At 44.4% G+C, this 20444-nt stretch overlaps 1 protein-coding gene across 1 annotated transcript in view; it reads left to right on the top strand.

Annotated features, from left to right (window-relative positions):
* Positions 1-3540: 3540 nt before the first annotated feature.
* Positions 3541-20444, top strand: part of ITPKB (inositol-trisphosphate 3-kinase B) — a 75505-nt gene continuing 58601 nt past the window's right edge. The window contains exon 1 of the mRNA XM_082214814.1: positions 3541-5423. Coding sequence (XP_082070940.1) covers positions 3738-5423 — 1686 coding nt within the window. The 5' untranslated portion in view covers positions 3541-3737. The remainder of the gene's footprint in view (positions 5424-20444) is intronic.

Raw genomic sequence — 20444 nt, 5'->3', positions numbered from 1 at the left:
CTCCTTAAATGGCTCAGGACTGCAATACGTTTAGAGCCACCTCTTGACATCTGAACTGATCCGGACCCTGCTCTCACCATATGAGGCCCTTCTTTGTGTGCTTCCTCTGTGACAGGTCTGGAGGGTGGCCACACAAAAATAGACCTTTTCTGTGGTGGCTTACCACTTGTGGTATGCTCTCCTCAATAGGCCTTCCTGGTGCCTGCGTTACATATATTTAAGTGCCAGGCAAAAACATTCCTCTTCTCCTAGGCCTTTGGTTAATTGAACAATCTATGGCCTTTTAAACTGCGGAGGGAGGTATTGTTTTTGTTTGTTATTATGGTGTGTATTTCTGTGTTTTATATTTTAATCCGCCCTGTGATCCTTGAATGAAAGGCAGTGTAGAAATTCGATTAATTAATTGATTAATTAATAACAATCATAATATTGTTGCAATTTCCAGAGTTTTGTGGAACTTGAAATGAACAAATTTATTGTGGGTTTTGGGGAAGACTCCACTTAATCAGTTACGTAAAGTGTTGCTCTTGGGACTAAACTAGACAAGGCAAAGGAGATCTATGAATAGGAACTCCTACATTTTTTTAAAATGCTATTAATAGCTGTGGGGTGGGGGAAAGGAATTCCGATCTGGACCTCAGTGATGAGGGAGAGGATGTGAGCCCTTTCGCCTGTGCAATTTTCCTGATTAAAATTGCTTCTCCAGCTGTTACTAGCACCATGTGGCAAAGCATACAGGTATTGGAGAGGAACTGGGAAAACAATGCAAAGGGATAGGATTAAATATTATTCTATCACCACAATTCAGCTTATATTTGCCCACGGCTGCTTTTTAAAACCATGGCCAATCTAGTTCATAGTTCTCTCTAGGTTGTGCCTTCAGAGGGTGGAAATATACAGTGCCCACCAAGGCTAACACTTTCATGCATTTGATGCAGGGCACTTGAACCACTAAAGGTTGTGCCACAATAAATGTGTTGATCTTTAAGGTGATACAAGGCTCACTGTTAATAACATTAACTCTTGACTATTTACAGGGTGGGACATATATGTTCAGGGACCAGAGGCCTATAGTGTAACACCACACAGGGATAAGATGTTCTTTTTACTGATAACCACTAGCATCATAATAATCTTCAAAGGTTTGCACTGAAAGATGAGAGAAATTCCACCATCTTAATGATTCTTTAGCCGCTTTGTTTTTAAATACAAAAGGAAGTGCATCAAGGAGTAACTATTCTGCTTTAGATTATCTTGAACAGGCATCACAAAAATTGGTGCACACAGCAACACTGCCCTAGAATACTTTAATTGCATGTGCTTATTGAAATATATAGGCATCAGTAATAATAGTCACATCTTTTCCTTTAATGTAGGGATAGAGGCATTTGGCCAAGTGGCACTGGTATGGGATTCTGGTAACTGCATTTGCAGCCAAACCCTATGCATATTTACTAAGGAGTGATTCCCATGAAATTCAGTGGGGTTTATTCTCAGAAAAGTGTGTAAGACTAGATTCCATCCATGAAGTAACTTCACTCAGGTTTCAGCATGCTGTCCAGCATCTCACAAATTCAGAATAGTAAACTACTGAGCAAAGCTATGTAGCAATTACAAATGTGCTTAGGTGCAGTGGTGCATAGTAGCATGGTTTGATAACTGCTCATCTGAAATTTGTGTCTTATGAGACCTTGTAAGTAGACAGATGCAAAAACCAAATGCTTATTAATGCAGCCAGGCACATAAAATTGCCTCTTAGAAGTTTTATTTACTGTTAAGCAGCATACAAATTTTGTAAAATAAATAAATGGGCAGCTGAATTCACAGAGGTAGTCACAATGTAAAAGACATTAAATGCACACAATAAAGGTCTGCATCACACAACTTAGCATTGCTGAATCGGGACTAGAGCAAACCACACAGATGCGTAGAAGACTTAAAAGCTGTAAGTGTTTCTATGCCCAAAGATTTAGTGGCATTATAAGTTACAAACACAACAGTACACCCATACATAATAATATATGCACCTGTACCAGCTCTGGTATAGGAGGAAGTAACTGCGTATTGTGTGACCCTATGCATATTTAGTCATAAATAAATCCCAGTAAATTCAGTTGGTGCTTATTCTCACAAAAGTTCCTAAGACTGCAACCTTGGGTAGGTCATTTATACATGAAGTAACTCTGCCTAGGTTTCAGCAAGTTGCCCACAAATTCAAAGCATATGCCAAGGTATATAGCAACTGACAGTGTGCACAGATACAGTGTAAGGTAGTACGGTATAAAATAAAGGAATGGTGTGAAGTAGGATAGCTCACATCCAAAGAGACATGTCAGTAGCTCTCCTTCCCTCAGTCTTGTCATGCTTTTTGTCTTTACAGTTCAATTTTCCACTTCAAGTAGGCCTTCACACGATTAGCCCCATGGCCATGAGCAGCTGCCCCCAATCAAGTAAATAATAAAAAATGCTTAACTAACTGACCAATTGTGTCACAGGTAGCTTGGTCCCCCCCCTTATAAATCCTGCCCTCCTAACATAAATCCTGACTACGTCCATGATTAGGCCCATTAGATTTGTGAGTCTCTTGGCATCCCCACCACAGTCTCTCAGTCCTACATCTAGGGCTGCCCATTACACATTCCCCCACAACTTTTGCCTCCAAGTCTAAGACTTTTATTTGCCCAAACTTTAATGTCAGAGTTAAGATCTGGGGGCTAATAAGGAGATTTGCCCATGGCTCCCCACTGTGCCCCAATCTTTTTGATCTCTTCCAATAGCACTGCCCTGGACTGCCCTGCTCTGTGGGGGGGATGTTGTTTTTAATTTTTTATTATGTATTTTGTGATTTTATATCTTGATTTTATTCTGTGTACTGCCTGGTCCAGAGGCACTCGTGTCCGCAGATCTCACTTCTCTATATGCCTGTGACTGCTTACTTTAGGGAAAGTTACTCATCCAGCCGATATAAGTGCTTCCTTTCCTTTACATTCTATTCCATTCCATTATACTGTATATCCCCGAGGCTGTGCCATGGCACTGAAACCAGAGGGGCTATGATTTGGGGCTAGTATGGTCTCCGTAGGTACGGTTTAATATTGGGTTTAATGGATGAAATGCTGGATTTGACCACAGTACGGTATGTTCATGGGTTTCCCCTCTCCGCCTTACATTAAATACAGTGTCATTAAACACTGAGGCGGTGGGTGGTTAATAATGGGTCTGTTCTTCGCCGCTGAGGGTTTTTGGTTTTTCCCCCAGCCGGATTTGAAATAAGGTTCCGTTTGATATCTCCGCTGTCTGTGGAAAGGCACATTAAATTGAGTTCTGGTTTGCCGTGCGGGCATTTAAACGCTCTCCATAGTTTTAAGAGGAGAGCCTGAGCCGCAGCTACTCCCTCACGGCCGCCAGCCCGGCCCATGATCCGCGAGCTTCGCCGCCATTGGCCGAGCCGCGGATGTCGCGGCCAATCAGGGCGCGCGGCTAAAGACGCCTCGGTTTTCCCGCGCTCACTGTCCCTCTTCTCTCTCCCTCTCTCCTCAGTTGTTTATGGAGCGGCGGGCCGGGGCCAGCGCACCGCCTCTGCGCTTCTTCGGCTGCTCCCTGGGCGATGCTGCAGCCGCCACTACTACTGCCGCCGCCGCCACCGCCGGCCCTGAGAGGACGTGGGCTGCTCGGCAGAGGCTGACCTGGGAGGAGGAGAAGGTGGCGGAGGAGGAGGAAGAAGCGGACCCTTTACTATGGCCGTGTCCTGCTATACGCTCAACAGCCTAGTGGTCATGAAGAGCGGCGAGGAAGACGAGGAGAAGGGCGGCTGCGGAGGCGGCAGGAGCAAGACACCGCCTGTGACGCGCAGGCAGGTGCTGCCTGCTCTGGTCCCGGGAACCGAGAGGCACAGCAGCTACTGCCCGCTGCCCGGGCGCTCCAGCGCTCCTGCTGCCGCCACCCCAGCTTTCCTGTTCCCGCCGGCGGAGCCGCTGCTGCTGCAGGCAGGGGGCGAGGAGGAGGCTGCGCCCCGCGGGCCCCGCCGCCGGCTTAGCAGCCCCAGCTGGGCGAGCCCCCCTGGCCGCTCGCCCTCGCCCGGCTTGGAAGAGGCGCGCAGGACGGCGCGGCTCCTGCAGCGGCAGAACGTGCAAGTGACTCAGAAAGTGGGGCTCTTCGAGGCGCACATCCAGGCGCAGAGCTCCGCCGGCGCCTTCCTCCTCAAGAGTCCCGGCGCGGGCAGGAGGAGGAGGTCGCCTTCGCCCAGCCCGGCTCGGGGCGCGCAAGTGCTTGGACGCGCACCGGAGGCGGGGTCGAAGCAGCGGCAGGAGGAGGAGGAGGAGGCGACCGTCGAGGGGCCGGAGAGCCCCCTGGCCCGACTAGAGAACAGGAGGAGGACGCCGGAGAAGGAGGCGGAGAAGAGAGAGACGGGCTCTCCGGTTGCGCAAGGCGCGATGGAGACGGAGAACGGGCCCCTTCTTAGAGCACAGCGCCCGGAGGAGAAGGAGGTGATGGGCGGCGGGAGAACTGGAGCGCAGGAGCCCAAAGAGTTGGAGAGCAAGTCGCCTCCGGCGCGCGTCTCCGAGGGGAGGGAGAAAGGGGACCCCTCGCCAAAGGCGCACCCTCGGGGCGCGATGGACAGGGCGAATGGGGCTTCCAGGACGCAGGAGGAGAGGAGGCCGGGGTCCGGTGGGGGGCAGGACTCGGAGAAGAGAAGCGACTCCTCTGAATGCCAGGACTCCAGAGACGTGGTGAGCGCGAGGAGATGTCAAGGGGCGACGGGGAACGGGAGGCAGCTCCTGGAAGACGATGCGCGGCGTGCCCGGGGGCCGCCCGAGGTGAGCGGGTCCTCCAAGGCTCCAGATTTCTTAGAAGGCGCGCAGGGGAGGAGCGGCTTTCGTGGAGGGCAGGGCTCCGACGCGACGGAGAAGCCCCTTGGAGAGCCGCTCCCGGCAGGAGACCCGCCTTGTGTTGCCAAGACTGACGGCGAGGAGGGTAGCAGCAGCAGCTGCTTGCTAGTTGTGGAGTGCTCGGCGAAGAAGCTGCCGCCGGCACCCGAGCCTTCCGCAGACATTATGGCTGAAGCTAACGGAGCTGGGCTGCAAGAGCAGCAGCATCCTGGGGGGCAGCAGCCTCTGCCTTGGACCTCGGCAGCCCTAGAGCAGCAGGAGCAGGGAAAGCCCCTGATGGAAGCTGAGAGTTGCTGCGGAGGAGGAAGCAGCATCCCTGCTGTCATAGTGACTGACCTGGGTGCTCAGGAGGAGGAAGAGGCAGGAGGAAGCCCCCGAAAGAACATGCCTGTCAGGAAGTTGTCTTCCTCCTCAGCCTCTTCCACAGGCTTTTCCTCATCCTGGGAAGAGTCTGAGGAAGACATCTCCAGCGATCCCGAGAGATCCTTGGACCAGAGCCCAGCCTTCCTGCAAACCCTGGATAAACCAAGAGTGGTAAGTTCTGAGCAAAGCAAGTGTCAGACAATAAGAGAGATTACCAGCAGGTTTCTCAATAGCTTGCCTCTGCAGGTGATGGGCGTCTCCTCTGCCCTTTTCTGAAGGGAATCCTCTTAAAGAGGAATAAGTTGTTCACTCACTTTTCGATCTGTTTCTGTTCTGGTGCTTATGATCGCTTTACTTTTTTTTTTGCCTTCCCTTAATATTTCGTGTGTTTGGCTTATTCCATCAAGTTTCATTCTGCTAAGAGTGCAATGAGATAACCCACATCTTCATGCTAAGAAGTCACACAACTGATGTTTCCCTTAGGTGTGTTCATCATTATGTTGTGCGGGAAATTTGGAAAATGGAAGCAGAGTTTGGTGGGGGAAAGGAACCAGAACAGGGTGGTAACACCTCATCTTGAGGGTACATCCAGAGGTGCCAGAGGGCAATGGGCACCAGGGCTTCTTGCTGTATGACAGAGACCACCATACACTGAGTGGTTTGATTTAAACAAAGGTGATTTAAATTGTTTGAATGGTTAAGGAAAAAGAACAAATTAAAATGATTGATTTAAATGCAGTTTCTTATTTTGAAATTCCTGTAAATTTGCACAGGCATGCTTACTAACTGGTTACTATAATAATTTAAATGTATTAGCTTTTAATTAAATAGAGCCTTTATGTATAGCTGAGTCAAGAGACACATTTATCTCTGGCATTCTCTTTACAAATTCAAGAATATTAAACAACATCTCTTACTTGATGGCTAAGTAAGAGTATATTTATTTGGAAGGAAGCCCCACTGAAGAAAGTGGAACTTCTGAAAAAATATTGCACAGAATTTCACTTTGAAGTATTGAGACCATAAGGGCTATTATCTATTGAGCAAAATAGTGTTTATTAATGTGATTGAGAGAAATGTCCATGGCATTTGGTTAGTAGGCTCATAAATATTCATAACATGAGAACTGAACATATTGCAGAACTCAGGAAGTTGAAGGGTTTAATTAGGAGTACATGATCACCCATATGGGCTCTGTGGATGATCCTGGCAGTATACAAGATGGCATCTTTTGGAACCTAGTACCAGTGACGGCTTGCTAGACTCTGGGTCCAGGAGGAAATCAGCAATAATAAATTCAAGGCATGCTTCCCTTGTGTCATTTATAATGCTTAGCATTATAACTGAAATAGTTTCACCCAGTGTTATTTTGTACACAAACCTTTCATTAACTCTGTTTGATAGATGGCCATAATTAGGTTTTAAGATATTTTAAGATACTTTAACATGTTTGTTTATATAGGAGAGACAACTATAATTAATTACTTCTGAAATAAAAAAACTCCCTATTGTTTGAATTTTCAAAAATAGTATTTTCATTTAAAAAAAACACACACACACACACCTTCCATTTAAATCTCCTCAGCACACACAGGACACTTACTTCAGTATGATCAAATTAGTTTCATATGAATCCCACAACAGTGACTGCAGTTGTTGACGGGAAACGGGGTGTTGGTGGGGATGCATTTTTTTGCACCCGTCCTGATGGTTTTCAGATTCTTGTGGGCCTCTGAGTCCAAGTGTCCAGCTGCCCATAATTGAATTCCATATGGATTTCCAACCTAAGATGAGGGCAGAAAGTCATCTCACAGTGGGGAAAATAGTTCAGGGCATTTGTTAGAGCTGAGAGAGCTTCAGCTGTTAACACTTGTCCCAGATGATTAGGAAAAAATCATTATTTGTCATCTTCTTAAAAAGCCAAACTTGCTAGCTTGCCAGACTCTTCTGTTTCATTGCTAAGACCCCTTCAGCTGTTATTAATCAGGAATGCTTCATGCTTTTATTCTCAAGTAAAAGACAAAGCAAGTACCATGCTCCCTCTGTCTGACTTAGCTGTTTGCACAGAAGTCATAGCCACTCATAACCTGAAAATTGTTTGACTATAAGAGAAGTTCCATACAGACTTCAAGAAGTATCTGAAAGGGAGAAAATAATGTTTTTGACACATTTACCTAACTGAACTAATGTCTTCATCTTCAAATGTGTTCAAGGGCAACATCCACAAGCTTAGCAAATATATGGTAGTCTGTTGATTATAAGGATTCTATTACAATATTTTAGCAAACCTATCATTTAACTATATTAAATCATGTTGTTGTTGTTTAGTCGTGTCCGACTCTTCGTGACCCCATGGACCAGAGCACGCCAGGCACTTCTGTCTTCATATTAAATCATACTTGTGTCCATCTTTATAGACATGCAAAAGATGAGCAGGTTGTTCATAAATCATTATTATTATTGTTGTTGTTGTTGTTATTTAAACTTAGTAGTTGCTTGTCACCCAAACAATCCCCAAGTGAATTACATTTTTAAAAAAACCATTGTTGTAGTTGTTTAGTCGTGTCCAACTCTTCGTGACCCCATGGACCAGAGCACGCCAAAAAACACATAAATACATTATATCATAGAAAAGGTGGGAGAATCATATAACACATTCATATTCCATACAACATTTTGGAAAAAGGAAAAAACTAAAACCACTCACTTCCCATAACAGTGATGGAAAACATTGGCAACACCTTAACAATAAACCAAAAAATACTCCCATCCACCAGCATAAAAAAATTAAAGCTCAACATGGACACCCCCCCTCCGTAGTCCAAAAATCATTCATGTCAACATTGTGATTTTTAAATCTACCCACTGTACCCAGAATTCTAGGGTCCAGGCCAGCTGCTATATGTCAGTGCAGGGTGGGTCCTCCAGGAATAGTCTTCATCAAGTTTCTTGATCATTGTCAATTGAGGCTCAGGTGGCCCCTGTGGCTAGGAGTGCCTTTTATCAGCACTTACAGGTACGTTACCTGTGGCCATTCCTGAACAGGGATAACCTGACTACTGTAGTTCATGCATTGGTAACCTCAAGACTGGACTATTGCAGTGTGCTCCATATGGTGCTGCCCTTGGTAGCCTCTGCTGGTCCAGAAGCTTCAAGTAGTGCAGAATGCTGCGGCTAGTCTAGTGACAGGCATACATGATAACCAATGTTAAAAGGCCCATACTACTTTCCCATCCACTACGGAGCCAGGTTCAAGATTCTACTACTAGTGTACAAAGCCCTGAATAACTTTTACGCAGGATACCTTAAGGATTACGTCACCCTTCACACCCCAAGTCAATCGCTGAGATCGTTGGAGAGAGCAGTGTTAATGGTTTCCTATGGGTCAGAAGCATGAATCGTATAAATGAGCAATTTGGCCTTCAGTGTTGTGGAACTCCCTCCTACAAGAAGTTAGACAGGGACTGTCTCTGCTGAGTTTCATATACCAAGCCAAGATTTTTATTTCAAGAGGCCATTGCACCCTGAATGCTTCTTAGATGTTTTTCTTTGTTTTAAAAAAGATTTTAGATTTTTAACTTCCGGTAGTTTAAGTTATGCTTTAAATTTTGTATGTTGTATATTTTATTGTTGTAAGCCACTTTGGGACCTAGATGGTGAAAAAGCGGGATATAGTTTCTTAAATAAAATAGATATAAGCTGTATCAGTGGAAAATAGCTTTGTGTTGGTGTGTTGCAAAGGAGCAAATGGCAATAATTGTTAGGCTTATGACCTCCTAGGTTAAAGACCAACAACTGTATTGTGGTGCAAGATTTCATGGGCTAAAGCCCACTTCGTTAGAGCAGACTTCAGTATGTGACAGCTCATAACAAAATATGTTTGTTAATTATTAAGGGGCCACAATACTTGTTTTTGTTGCAACTAATTTTACTGTAATTTACCTCTTAGCTTAGCTGCAGTTGTTGGGTAGTAAATTGCCTAATATGTGGTTATTGTAAAATATGAATACATGCTGTGTGAGATTTCTCCAAATATTGAGGAAAGATTCCCCTGAACCCCCTTGATCTTGTCAAGTGTTGGGATAATTTCAGAAATGCATTGTGGCACAATAACTTTTGTGTGTGGGAATTTGTGGTTATAGCAGCATTAAGGTGTTCATCTCTCTTCCTTTTTTCATGCTTTAATTATTGGCCCAGCCACATTGTGCAAGACTGGCTGATTATCTGATATTTTTCTGATAAACAACAAAAACTAACTGCCAGTACTTGAACAACAGCAAGAAGAAGGCTATCTTTTTACCAGTGTCAGAAGGTAGGATTTCTCACCCTTATATTCTGGGCAAGGCAAGGACATAAGGAAGATTAGTCTAGTAGAATGGTAAAGGTAGGACCCCTGACAGTTAAGTCCAGCTGCAGACACTCTGGGGTTGCAGTGCTCATCTCGCTTTACAGGCTGAGGGAGCTGGTGTTTGTCCGCAGACAGTTTTTCCAGGTCATGTGGCCAGCGTGACTAAGCCACTTCTGGCGCAACGGAACACCGAAACCAGAGCAGCACATGGAAACACCATTTGCCTTCCCGCCGGAGCGGTACCTGTTTATCTACTTGCACTTTTTGGCGTGCTTTCAAACTGCTAGGTTGGCAGGAGCTGGGACAGAGCAACGGGAGCTCACCCTGTCACAGGGATTCGAACCCCCAACCTTCTGATTGGCAAGTCCAAGAGGCTCAGTGGTTTAGACTACAGAGCCACCCATATCCTTATTAGTCTCGTACCTTGACTATTTTGTCCTTAGAGAGTGCCCCCCCTTTATGGTGCATGGGATGGCAGAGAGATTGTTGGTAAGGAGACACTGGGCAGGGGCAAGTTAACACTAGGAAGTAAGCTGGTTTGCAGGGTTCCTTTGTTCAAGAACAAGGTTTCACTAGATTAATCCAACTCATCTATCATCCTCTTCAGCTTCCTGATTAGTCAAAAGAGAAGCAGGACTCATTCATGAAATAAAGAATTCATGGGCATCTTGACCTTGCTCCTGCCCATTGAAAATGTATAAGGGAGTGAGTATCTGAATACAGGTAACTTGCAACTTAAGCACGTTTAACGTGTTATTTCAGTTGTACATGGTTCACGGCTAGCCAGTTGAAATCACAGAAATCGAATGTATGGAAGGTGAAGAGCTTAAAAGTTCTCTTTGTTCTTGGTTTTCCTGGCCTGGAAAGAGCTTTTAATAAGCTCTCTGCCTTACTTGGGCTGCTGCTGGTAAGACCCATTCAATGTGCCAGCTCCGAAAGGTAGGACTGTTCATGTGGAGACAGTTTTGTGTCCTCCAGGGGGTGGTTTGAGTATACACATTTTTGCGTATATGCAGCACCCTGAGAGCATAACCCCCGCATATGAGGCAAGTTACCTGTATGTGGAAATGCAATCCTGTGGGCCTCTCCCATGACAGTCGGAATGCAAGTGTGGGCATATATTTATTGGCATATGCATGTACACACACACACACACACACACACACTTTATGAGCTCTCTTAATGTTAGATTTTGTTGAAGTGAGTACAACAGGAGAGAAATCATAAAATCTGACTGCAAGCCAAACTGACAAAAATGACAAAATGGATATTGAGCATACAGCTCTGTATACAATTGACAGCAAACGATGTTTCAGTAGTTCAAACCTGACAGCCCAAATGCAGCCTATTAATTCCATGTAATCCTGCTACCTTGAATGACCAAACTGACCCCAACCGTACAATATATTCTGCCCCCTCCAGGGACCTTATGCATTCCCAATAGTTCTGAAGTTGCAAACAAACATGTCTTATTTGCGTTTGTGTTATTTCCAAAGGAAACATACTTATATTTAATACAGCACTTTTGTCCTGAAAGGGCCTTTATGTAACTTGAAACCTTAGCATCACGGTCTGCTTGTAATCTAGTTAAGTATCTGCTTCAACTAACTTCGTGCATCTTGATCCTGAAAGGTTGAAGACATGGCAGCATGAACAACATTCGCAAAGCAGCAACCTATTTTTTATCAGTTTCCGGCTTGTGGCTCGGAAGTTTGTTGCCAGCCTTTTAACAACTCTTTTGTCAAAATGTTTTTATATTATATTTTATTCTGTGAGATCTTTTAGTCTACTAAAACTTTGGAAATCACACTGCTCTCCATTCTAACCCTGGAGGAAAATTTGTTTGTTATTCTACTTTGGGCTAGGCTACTACCTACACAGGAGAGGTGGTGATATGCATTAGGAAAATACCTTTCTGGGATGTACACTTAAGTGCTCAGTCAACAGAAGGCTCGCTCTGACCTTTTTCTGAGGCCGTACACTGCCTGATTAAGGAACCTTTCAGGAACATCCGGTTGTCTATACTAACTCCTGGATGTTCTCTGTGGGGAAGACCTTGTGTTGACATTTCAACACAGTATCACCTAAAGCTATTTTGTTTTCCACAGCACCAAGTGTCTTAGCTAGGCAAGTATCTCGGATAAAAGGCGATGTATGGTTGATCTCCCTGCCCCCAACTTTAGCTTGATATCCTCAAGCCCAGAAGAAGATGCCATTTTTGCTGCTGTACTGTGAGAGACAATACATGATTAAATCAGTCTAGTATTTCGTAGCCACCTCTGAAATTGTTCAGCCCAACCCTACTCGTATACAAACTGGTATGCAGCTCCTATGTTACTGTCTGCATAACAGTCCTGTAGCGTCGACTGTAGTTATTCTCATTTTGTTGAAATGGAGAAGAAGGCACAGAAGGCTGTCTTATGCTGAATCAGTCCATTGGCCCTTCAAGTTTAGCATTGTCTACACTGGCTGGCAGTGACTTTCCACAGGGTTTCAGACAGGGGATATTCCTGACCCCCCCTTGGAGATGCAAAGGATTTAACCTGGGGCTATTTGCATGAAAGGGAAACCTGTTGAGCTCAAATGTTTGTGTTGCACACCGCTTTGTTTCAACAGGGAAGCAGTCTAGAGATCTAAAAGTGGGTGGAAGGATACACAAACGGCAATCCAGCATTGTGGAAAGTCACAGCGTCATCTTGTTGAGGAAACTTGTAATATGCTCCAAAGCACATAAGCATAGGAAAGGGCATGTTGTAACAGTTATTCCAAAGGAAGAGGAGGCGAATCAGAGTGATGAGCTTGACATCTTTGACAGGCTTGGCTGCTTATACCGTCTGGCCAGAGTGTGGGGCTTTACTAAATCTGTGTTTTGCAAGTTGGAGAGGAATATATTCAGCTTCAAAAGGATGGAGGACAGAGTGATCCATGAATGTTATACATCAGTGGTGTTGCTTAGTGCAATTGTCTGGAGGAAGCCCTTGAGGCTGACTACATGGTGTACCTGTCATGCATGAGTCATCATAAATGTGTTCTAATATTATAATGTTGTATGCCCAGGCATGGAGAACCCTTTTAGAGCCAAAGGCCCCATTACTCCTCTGGAACACTGTCAGGGTTACATTCCAGAACCACAAAGAATCAACAGAGAGAGACAGAATCTTACATGTTAACCCTTTACTTCACCCAGCCTTTCCACCCTGCTCAGCTGTCTCTGGAGCAGGCACTTCCAAATACCTTGAACTATCAATTGTACCACATTAGTTGCCAACACTGGAAGTTAATTCCTATTATGTGGTGCTTTATGAATATTTGTTCCATCTTTTCTAGGTATTGTAGGAAACCATAGATTCATAGAATCATAGAGTTGGAAGAGACCACAAGGGCCATCAAGTCCAACCCCCTGCCAAGCAGGAAAGCTCACTTCTATTTCATTGCTATAAGACCTGATCGGATTGTTATTGTTTCTTTAGCTTTTTGCATTTCTGCTGCTTTTTGCCTTGTAGCATTGAATCCAGTTCTCATCCCCTTACTGCTTAGATGTTTTAAGTTGTATAGAGGCTGCCACGTTATAGGCAGTGACACAACAAGCATTATATGGAGTAGGGCTCGGACAACAATGCAGATTTATGGTGATGAAGGTAATAGGTTTTTTATTTAGTTAGCATGTATTTTTTCTACCTTGCTCGTCAGCTGAAAAGCTTGCAGATCAATAAAAAGAAAACAAGATCATCCCTGGCCTTGGAGTTACGATTTAAAAGGCGTGACACAAAAAGAACAAGGGGTTCAGAGGGAGGAAAAAGCAAACTGAGTCACTAGTTCTGAAGTTCTAAGGATGACTAATTTAGATGGAAACAGTTCAGGTAGTCTGATGGAACGACTATTGCTAGGTGATAGATGAGGGAGAAAAAGAACCAAAGGCAGCTGGTGACTCAGCAGAGCCGATGAAAAATCTCTGCTTCTCACCCCTCCCTCTTCTGCAGCCTGATGGAATGGCTGTTAGGGAGCAGGCATTACATATACAAGGTACTAAGTTGTATTCGGTGTATTGTAAGCATTCCTGTGCACTAGAAGTTGGGGTTCACCCTATAAAGTCGATTGCCTGTAGGTTCAGGACAGAGAAGTACTTTTTCTGCATAGCACATGGTTAGACAAATGATGGAACTCCCTGGCACAAGATATGTTGATGAAGTCTAGCTTAGAGCAAGCAGTAGGCAAGGAGAATAGGCCTATCTATCTATCCATCTGTAAAGGTAAAGGTAAAGGTACCCCTGCCCGTATGGGCCAGTCGTGTCCGACTCCAGGGTTGTGCGCTCATCTCACTTAAGAGGCTGGGAGCCAGTGCTGTCCGGAGACACTTCCGGGTCACGTGGCCAGTGTGATGAAGCTGCTCTGGCGAGCCAGCACCAGTGCAGCACATGGAAACGCCGTTTACCTTCCCGCTATAAAGCGGTACCTATTTATCTACTTGCACTTAGGGGTGCTTTCGAACTGCTAGGTGGGCAGGAGCTGGGACTGAAAGATGGGAGCTCACCCCGCCGCGGGGATTTGAACCGCCGAACATACGATCGGCAAGTCCTAGGCACTGAGGTTTTACCCACAGCGCCACCTGCGTCCCAAGTTGGGGTTCACCCTATAAAGTTGATTTCCTGTAGGTTCAGGACAGAGAAGTACTTTCTACATAGCACATGGTTAGACAAATGATGGAACTCCCTGGCACAGGATATGTTGATGTAGTGTAGCTTAGAGCAAGCAGTAGGCAAGGAGAATAGGCCTATCTATCTATCCATCCATAGCTGTTGCCTATTACAGCTAAGGGCGAAGTCTCTCATGTTCAGAGGCCGTGCATATCTGAGCACAGGGTGTCCAGGACAAGCAGAGAATGACCATCCCTTTAATGCCCTGCTTACAACCCTGCAGAAGTATCTTCCTAGGCTATGTTGGAGACAGAATGCTGGACTATATGAGCCCTTGGTCTTACCCAGCAAGGCAGTTCTTGTGTTCCCATCCCACGCAAAATGGAATTTGCAGAATGTAGTGTCCCTCTGAGAATATCAGCTTTCATTTTTTTTGGGAGGGGGGGGAAGAGCAAAATTTTCACTTCACACAGCTGCAGCATTTGATAAGGTATGGACACTGTCTGCTGAAGGCTTATGGCATGTCTAAAGCTATTAATATAGCCGAAAACAGTGCACAAGGAATTCTTACAAAACAGTGAAAGAGGTAGTGTGGTTCAGGGAAAGTTTTCCGTTGAATGAGAACAATTATAGATATCATGGCCCTTCTATGAAAAACTTTCCCTGAGGCACACTACCTCTTTCACTGTTTTTGCAAGTATTCCTTGTGCACTGTTTTCGGCTACATTAGTAGCTTTAGACATGCCATAAGCCTTCAGCAGTGTCCATACCTTATCAAATGCTACAGCTGTGTGAAGTGAAAAATCTGCTCTCTTTTTTTTCCCTTCCAAAAATGAAAACTTATTTATTTTTGAAGACCAGGACTTTTTTTTCCCGGCCGGCACTGGCTGGAACTCAGTTCCAGAACCTCTTAGGTGGGCACAATTGCCATGCTTAAGAGAACAAGGGAGGCGTTCATGGTGAGTTCCTGCACGTCTTTTTTCCGGAAAAATAGCACTGATGATGATAATTTATATCCTACCTTTCCCTTCCCCCTAACAATATAACATTCTAATGGTAACTTTGTAAAATCAATTTGAAAAATGCAACGAAACAGCAATGACAAGATTATCAAAACAAAAATGGACAGTGCATCATATTATAAATTAAGACACTGGAGTTGGCATAATACCATGAAGCTAATTAAAGGGGCCATCTTAAGATTCAGTTATTTTTACAGATCAACTGTCGAATAATGAGGAACATTTCAGTTTGGATTAAAATGCCCGGGACTTTTATTGGATTAAAACACCTGGGACTTTTATTCCCAAGACTTCTGCTTATAGTTGTTCTCTGGAGTCTATCCATGTCAACCAGACATATCATCAAGTCATTAATAAGCTGCATTCTAAATAGCATATGATATGAAATGCCCTTTATTTTTTCCCTGTGGTGCTACTTGGTTTCATAGGTGTTGGCATGGCGATATTATCACTTAACCCATATACAGGTCCTATCCTTCTTAGAGGATTGGAACTCATTTGGCACATAGAAGTACCGGTAGCTTAAAGCAGACATTGGAATAAAAATCTATGCTCCAAGATTTGGTATCGTGAACTTCCTTCAGCTTTCATGCGAGAGCAATAAATACAAATTCTGTATTTGGCAAAGAGTTTTGAATGCTTGGGTAGCTTGCTTTTTTTTTTGAAGAGCAGAATACCGCTGGCCTTTGCTAATTTTTGTAATTTGTTTGCCTGACACTTTCCAGCCAGAGGAAAGTGCCACCAAAATCATTTGGAGTTGCTCCTGCCCTGAAACAGGTCAGTCCTTGATGGTTGTGCAATACTTTATTGTGGCCCAAAATATAAGATAATTGCTACAGCACTTTAATCCTCCATTGTCACTCATTGCTAGCAGATTCTTTCTATGAAAGCTTTATTGGGGCTCCGTATCTGTGGCTTCCAGAGCATCCCAGCAGCTGGGGAATGTGGAACTATTTGCTAGGCATTCAAAACATTTCATGAAAGTGAAGGCCTTCTTGCTGGAAGTCTAATGTGATATGCAAGCTGCTGTTAAGATTTACTGTTCCAGCATCTCCTTTGCTAAGTGCAGATAACTGTGAAAGGCTTTTAGCACTCATGTGCAACAATCAATAATGGCAACCTGAACAGGGACCGCAAGTCTGCACGCACCACCTGCAGTGTCTCTGGGAGAGCTGGCTATTCCCCACTTCACTCCTGATCTACCTGGGCTGAGTAGCAAAGGCTTAAGGGGGATTCAAAGTGTATTCAGCTAAACACATTTAGAAGGCTCCTCATGATCAGGACCCCTGATAACTCAGTGAGGGATCCTGCATGGAGCACACAGGAATATTGGGGTGGGGCTTGGATGCTCAGCCCCCAAACGCTTCTTCAAGTTGCCATTTGGTTTCAGACATCTTCTTCTCCACTTACAATGCAAGGGATCCTAAGATCGCTGCCTGCTTTTAAGTGCAAGCCTCTATTAACATTAGCAAAACAGCATGACTGTTTGGGAAGCCAGTGTATAAGAGTGTGTAATGTTTGCTAGCTATTGAAAGCGAAAGCTTATTCATTCCTTTGACTGGCAGTGACTGTGAAATAAAGTTGAAGTGAGCTTTGTTTATATATGACACGTTGTAGCCAAGTGCAAGTCAGACCCTTTGCTTCTGTTTTTCCTGTTCTACGCAGCCAAAAAGCCAACACACACACCCGCCATTAATTTGCCAAATTTTTTAAAAAATCATTTTTTCTCTGGGTGCAATTGTATTTGGGTAATGAGAAGTGAGAGAAACTCTGTTTTGGGAGATATGTCTTGTGAAAGAGTAATGCTAGAACTGAGATTATCCCAGACACTCTTGGGTGACTGGGACTGTGTGTTCTTGGTCCAGTTCAGCAGGGGCTTTCAGGATCAGGAAACGGAGATAGTGATTGTGGCACAGATGGGGTAAAGGTACAGGGACCCCTGACCATTAGGTCCAGTCGTGGCCGACTGTGGGGTTGCGGTGCTCATCTCACTTTATTGGCCAAGGGAGCCGGTGTACAGCTTCTGGGTCATGTGGCCAGCATGACTAAGCCGCTTCTGGCAAACCAGAGCAGCGCACGGAAACGCCGTTTACCTTCCTACCACAGCAGTACCTATTTATCTACTTGCACTGGCGTGCTTTCGAACTGCTAGGTTGGCAGGAGCAGGGAACGAGCAAAGGAAGCTCACCCCTTTGCAGGGATTCGAACCACTGACTTTCTAATCAGCAAGTCCTAGGCTCTGTGGTTTAACCCACAGCGCCACCCATGTCCCTTCACAGATGGGGTAGTTTCATATTATTTACCATAGGTTGGGTGCAGACCAGGTTTCTTGAAATTAATGAATCCTAAATGTTTTATTTAGGGTATCCTAAACAATATGGAGCTTAGTATATGTTGCCTTCTGGGCCTAGGGAAGCTGAGCTTGGGGTCAGGGACCTGGCTTCCAGATAAGGATTTGAAAGCCTTTTTCATGCAAGTTTGGGAGAATGGTGGAGTAGGCGGTCATAGCAGTCTAGATCATATGGGGGGAGATACCGGAATAAAAATAGGAGAAAAAATGGATTTGCCCACCAGAATTGGGTTAGAGGACATATCCAGAATGTCTCCTTGAAGACTTTGGAGGGAAGGTTCAGAAAAGGGATCGGCAGGAGGCTGGGTAGAAGCAAGAGTGAAACATGGATTGTAGCTGCATGTCTGTATATGCTTGTGCGTTTACTGATGCAGTTTTCTAGCCTGAGCATTCAAATCAATGCACACAGAAATATTTTAAAATAACATAAAATTCCATTATAACAGCAGACTGCTAGAACCACTTAACAGCAAATTAAAACGACGGTTGTCAGCAAAAAAAAAAAAAAAAAAAAAAAGGTTCAGAAATTCCCAAAGAGTAAATCAACAGTTACCATTAAAAGTTTTAGAGAATAAAAGTGCACTGAGCTGCTGATGAAAGCTGTGCGAAAGGAATTCTAGTTGCAAAAGGTTCCAGAGGGAGGGAACCACAGCCAAAAAAGCTGTTCATGAGTCAGGTGCTGCCCATTTAACTCTGAAATCACAAGAAAATGCTGAGGATAAGCAACCAACAGCATCTTTTTCTCTTGGCTGTTCGGTTTGAAGACAGCCAATGCTAGACAGGAGGTTGCCAACCTTTTTAAGCCTGTGTAGGGCATTTGGATTGTTGTGTGAGCATCTCCTTTAGCCACTTATTTTTAACATATCTTTATATAGTACCATCAGTGTACATTGCTCTGTACACAATTCAGATAAGGAATTCTACCCCGAAGAGCGTACAGTCTAAAACAATGGAAATAGCTTAACTTCCCTGGATCAAACGCCCTAACCCTGAATGACACACACACAGAGAGAGTGGATGCAAACAGTTTGCTTTTCCAAGAGATCTGCTTCCAGTAGAAAGAGTTATTCGGTACACACACACCCTTCCCAACAAAATAAGGGCTGCAACTGTCCGTCCTCAAAAGCTCTGCTGTGTCAAGGCAAGACTTCTGTGGTCTGCAAAAAAGTGACAGCAGATTGATTGGGGCAGGCAGACTGCTGTCCAGCTCAGTAAAAGTAGCTGGAGAAACAGAGTCCACATTTTCCTCCCATCGAAAAGTCTTGAACCCGCTCACCTTAATGGCCTCGCAGAATTTTAGGACCTGATAGATGACAGCCGAGGCAGCTAACGAAAAAAGGACAGAAAGGAGATTGAAAACCCAATAGTGAGCTACAAATGTACCTACAGTCACAGAGGCATATGAGAGAAGATGTCATAAGGATGTTAGCCAATGGGGGCCATTTTTCAATTTCCACTGTTGCCAGGCTAACTTTAAAGTATATGCAGCGTTCCTTATCTGGTACTCCAGATGTTTTGTATTCCCAGCTCCCATCAGCTCCAGCCAGCAGGGCCAGTGAGCAAGGATAGTGAAAGGTGCAGCTCAAAACCTCTGGAGGGCACCAAATTGGGGAAGTTTTGGCTACTGCCTGCCTCTGCTTCCTGCCTCTCTACTCCAGATAAAAATAGCAATGTTTTGAAATAAGGTTGTGGTGATATATCCCAGAAGGAGCCCAGTGCAACTTTAAGGATGGGGGCCTTTCTCTGATTTGTAACCTCTGTATTTTTTTAAATGGTCATCAATGTGTATCTTGGGGAAAATGGAGTTGGAGGAAGCTCTGACTGACTGAGAGAAGACTTCCTAAGTTTGCATTTTGAAAACACATCTAGGGTGGTGGCTCAGTATAAAGGGTGGAACTCATTTGGGTCAGGATGTTGATCTTTGGCAGCCAGTGTTTCCATTCATAATGTGCATTGTTGTTATGCCCCTGAAAAAGAGTTATCTCTTTCTAATGTACCTTTTTAATCCCCCCCAACATTGTAAAGTAAGTAACCCAAGATGCTAGGAATTCATTAAAGGAATCACCATAAAAAAACATTTCTTTAAAATAGAGACCAACTTTTATTAGTTGGCAACCTAGAAACTTCAGATAATTAAAATACACAGTAGCTGAAATTACAATCTCAATCTTTTTTTGTACACTAGAACAAGTGAAGACATAAAACACCACTGAGCACTGGTGCTATAATTTCCATGCCTGCCAGTTTGCTATCTTGTTTTAGAACAGGTTTATGTTCTAAATGTTTAGTGAAAACATTAGCTCAGTACTAATGTTTAGTCATTGTGTGGCAGTGAAGTCACACTCTTGATTATCTTGGCACCTGGATGTGCTATAAAATGCCACAGTGGCCTAACTCATTCTTGCATAATTCTCAAAGTTCATGTTTATGTTCTGGTGGCTGAATACATCTAGTTATTCTCACTAGTTTTAGATGGATGGAGCCCAAACAAGATTCCACACACACGTGTTAGAATTCGGCAGTCACTGTGGGGAAATTAGCTGTTTTCTGGAAATTACTTTGTAAGCCTTTGCCAACGTGTTGAGGGTGAGATGTTAAAAGGAAGGCCCAAACATTACCAAAACCACACCATGAAAAATATAGTTAACTATGACATCACAACAGGCCCAAGACATTTTTGCTGCCTGAGGTAAATGTTAAGATGCCCCCCTCCCATTCAACGTAGAACAGAGACTGGCAACTGAGTCTTACTTCAACACTAGTGAGGGAATGGTGGCTTCTGCTCCACCTGAGGGCAGTAGTGGACAGACCACATGGCTGGAAATCTGTTGACCAGCC

Source organism: Podarcis vaucheri (genome assembly GCF_965113315.1).
Source record: "Podarcis vaucheri genome assembly, chromosome: 3".
Taxonomy (NCBI): Eukaryota; Metazoa; Chordata; class Lepidosauria; order Squamata; family Lacertidae; genus Podarcis; species Podarcis vaucheri.
The sequence above is the reverse complement of the archived record's forward strand: the minus strand, read 5'-3'. Positions and strand labels throughout refer to the sequence as shown.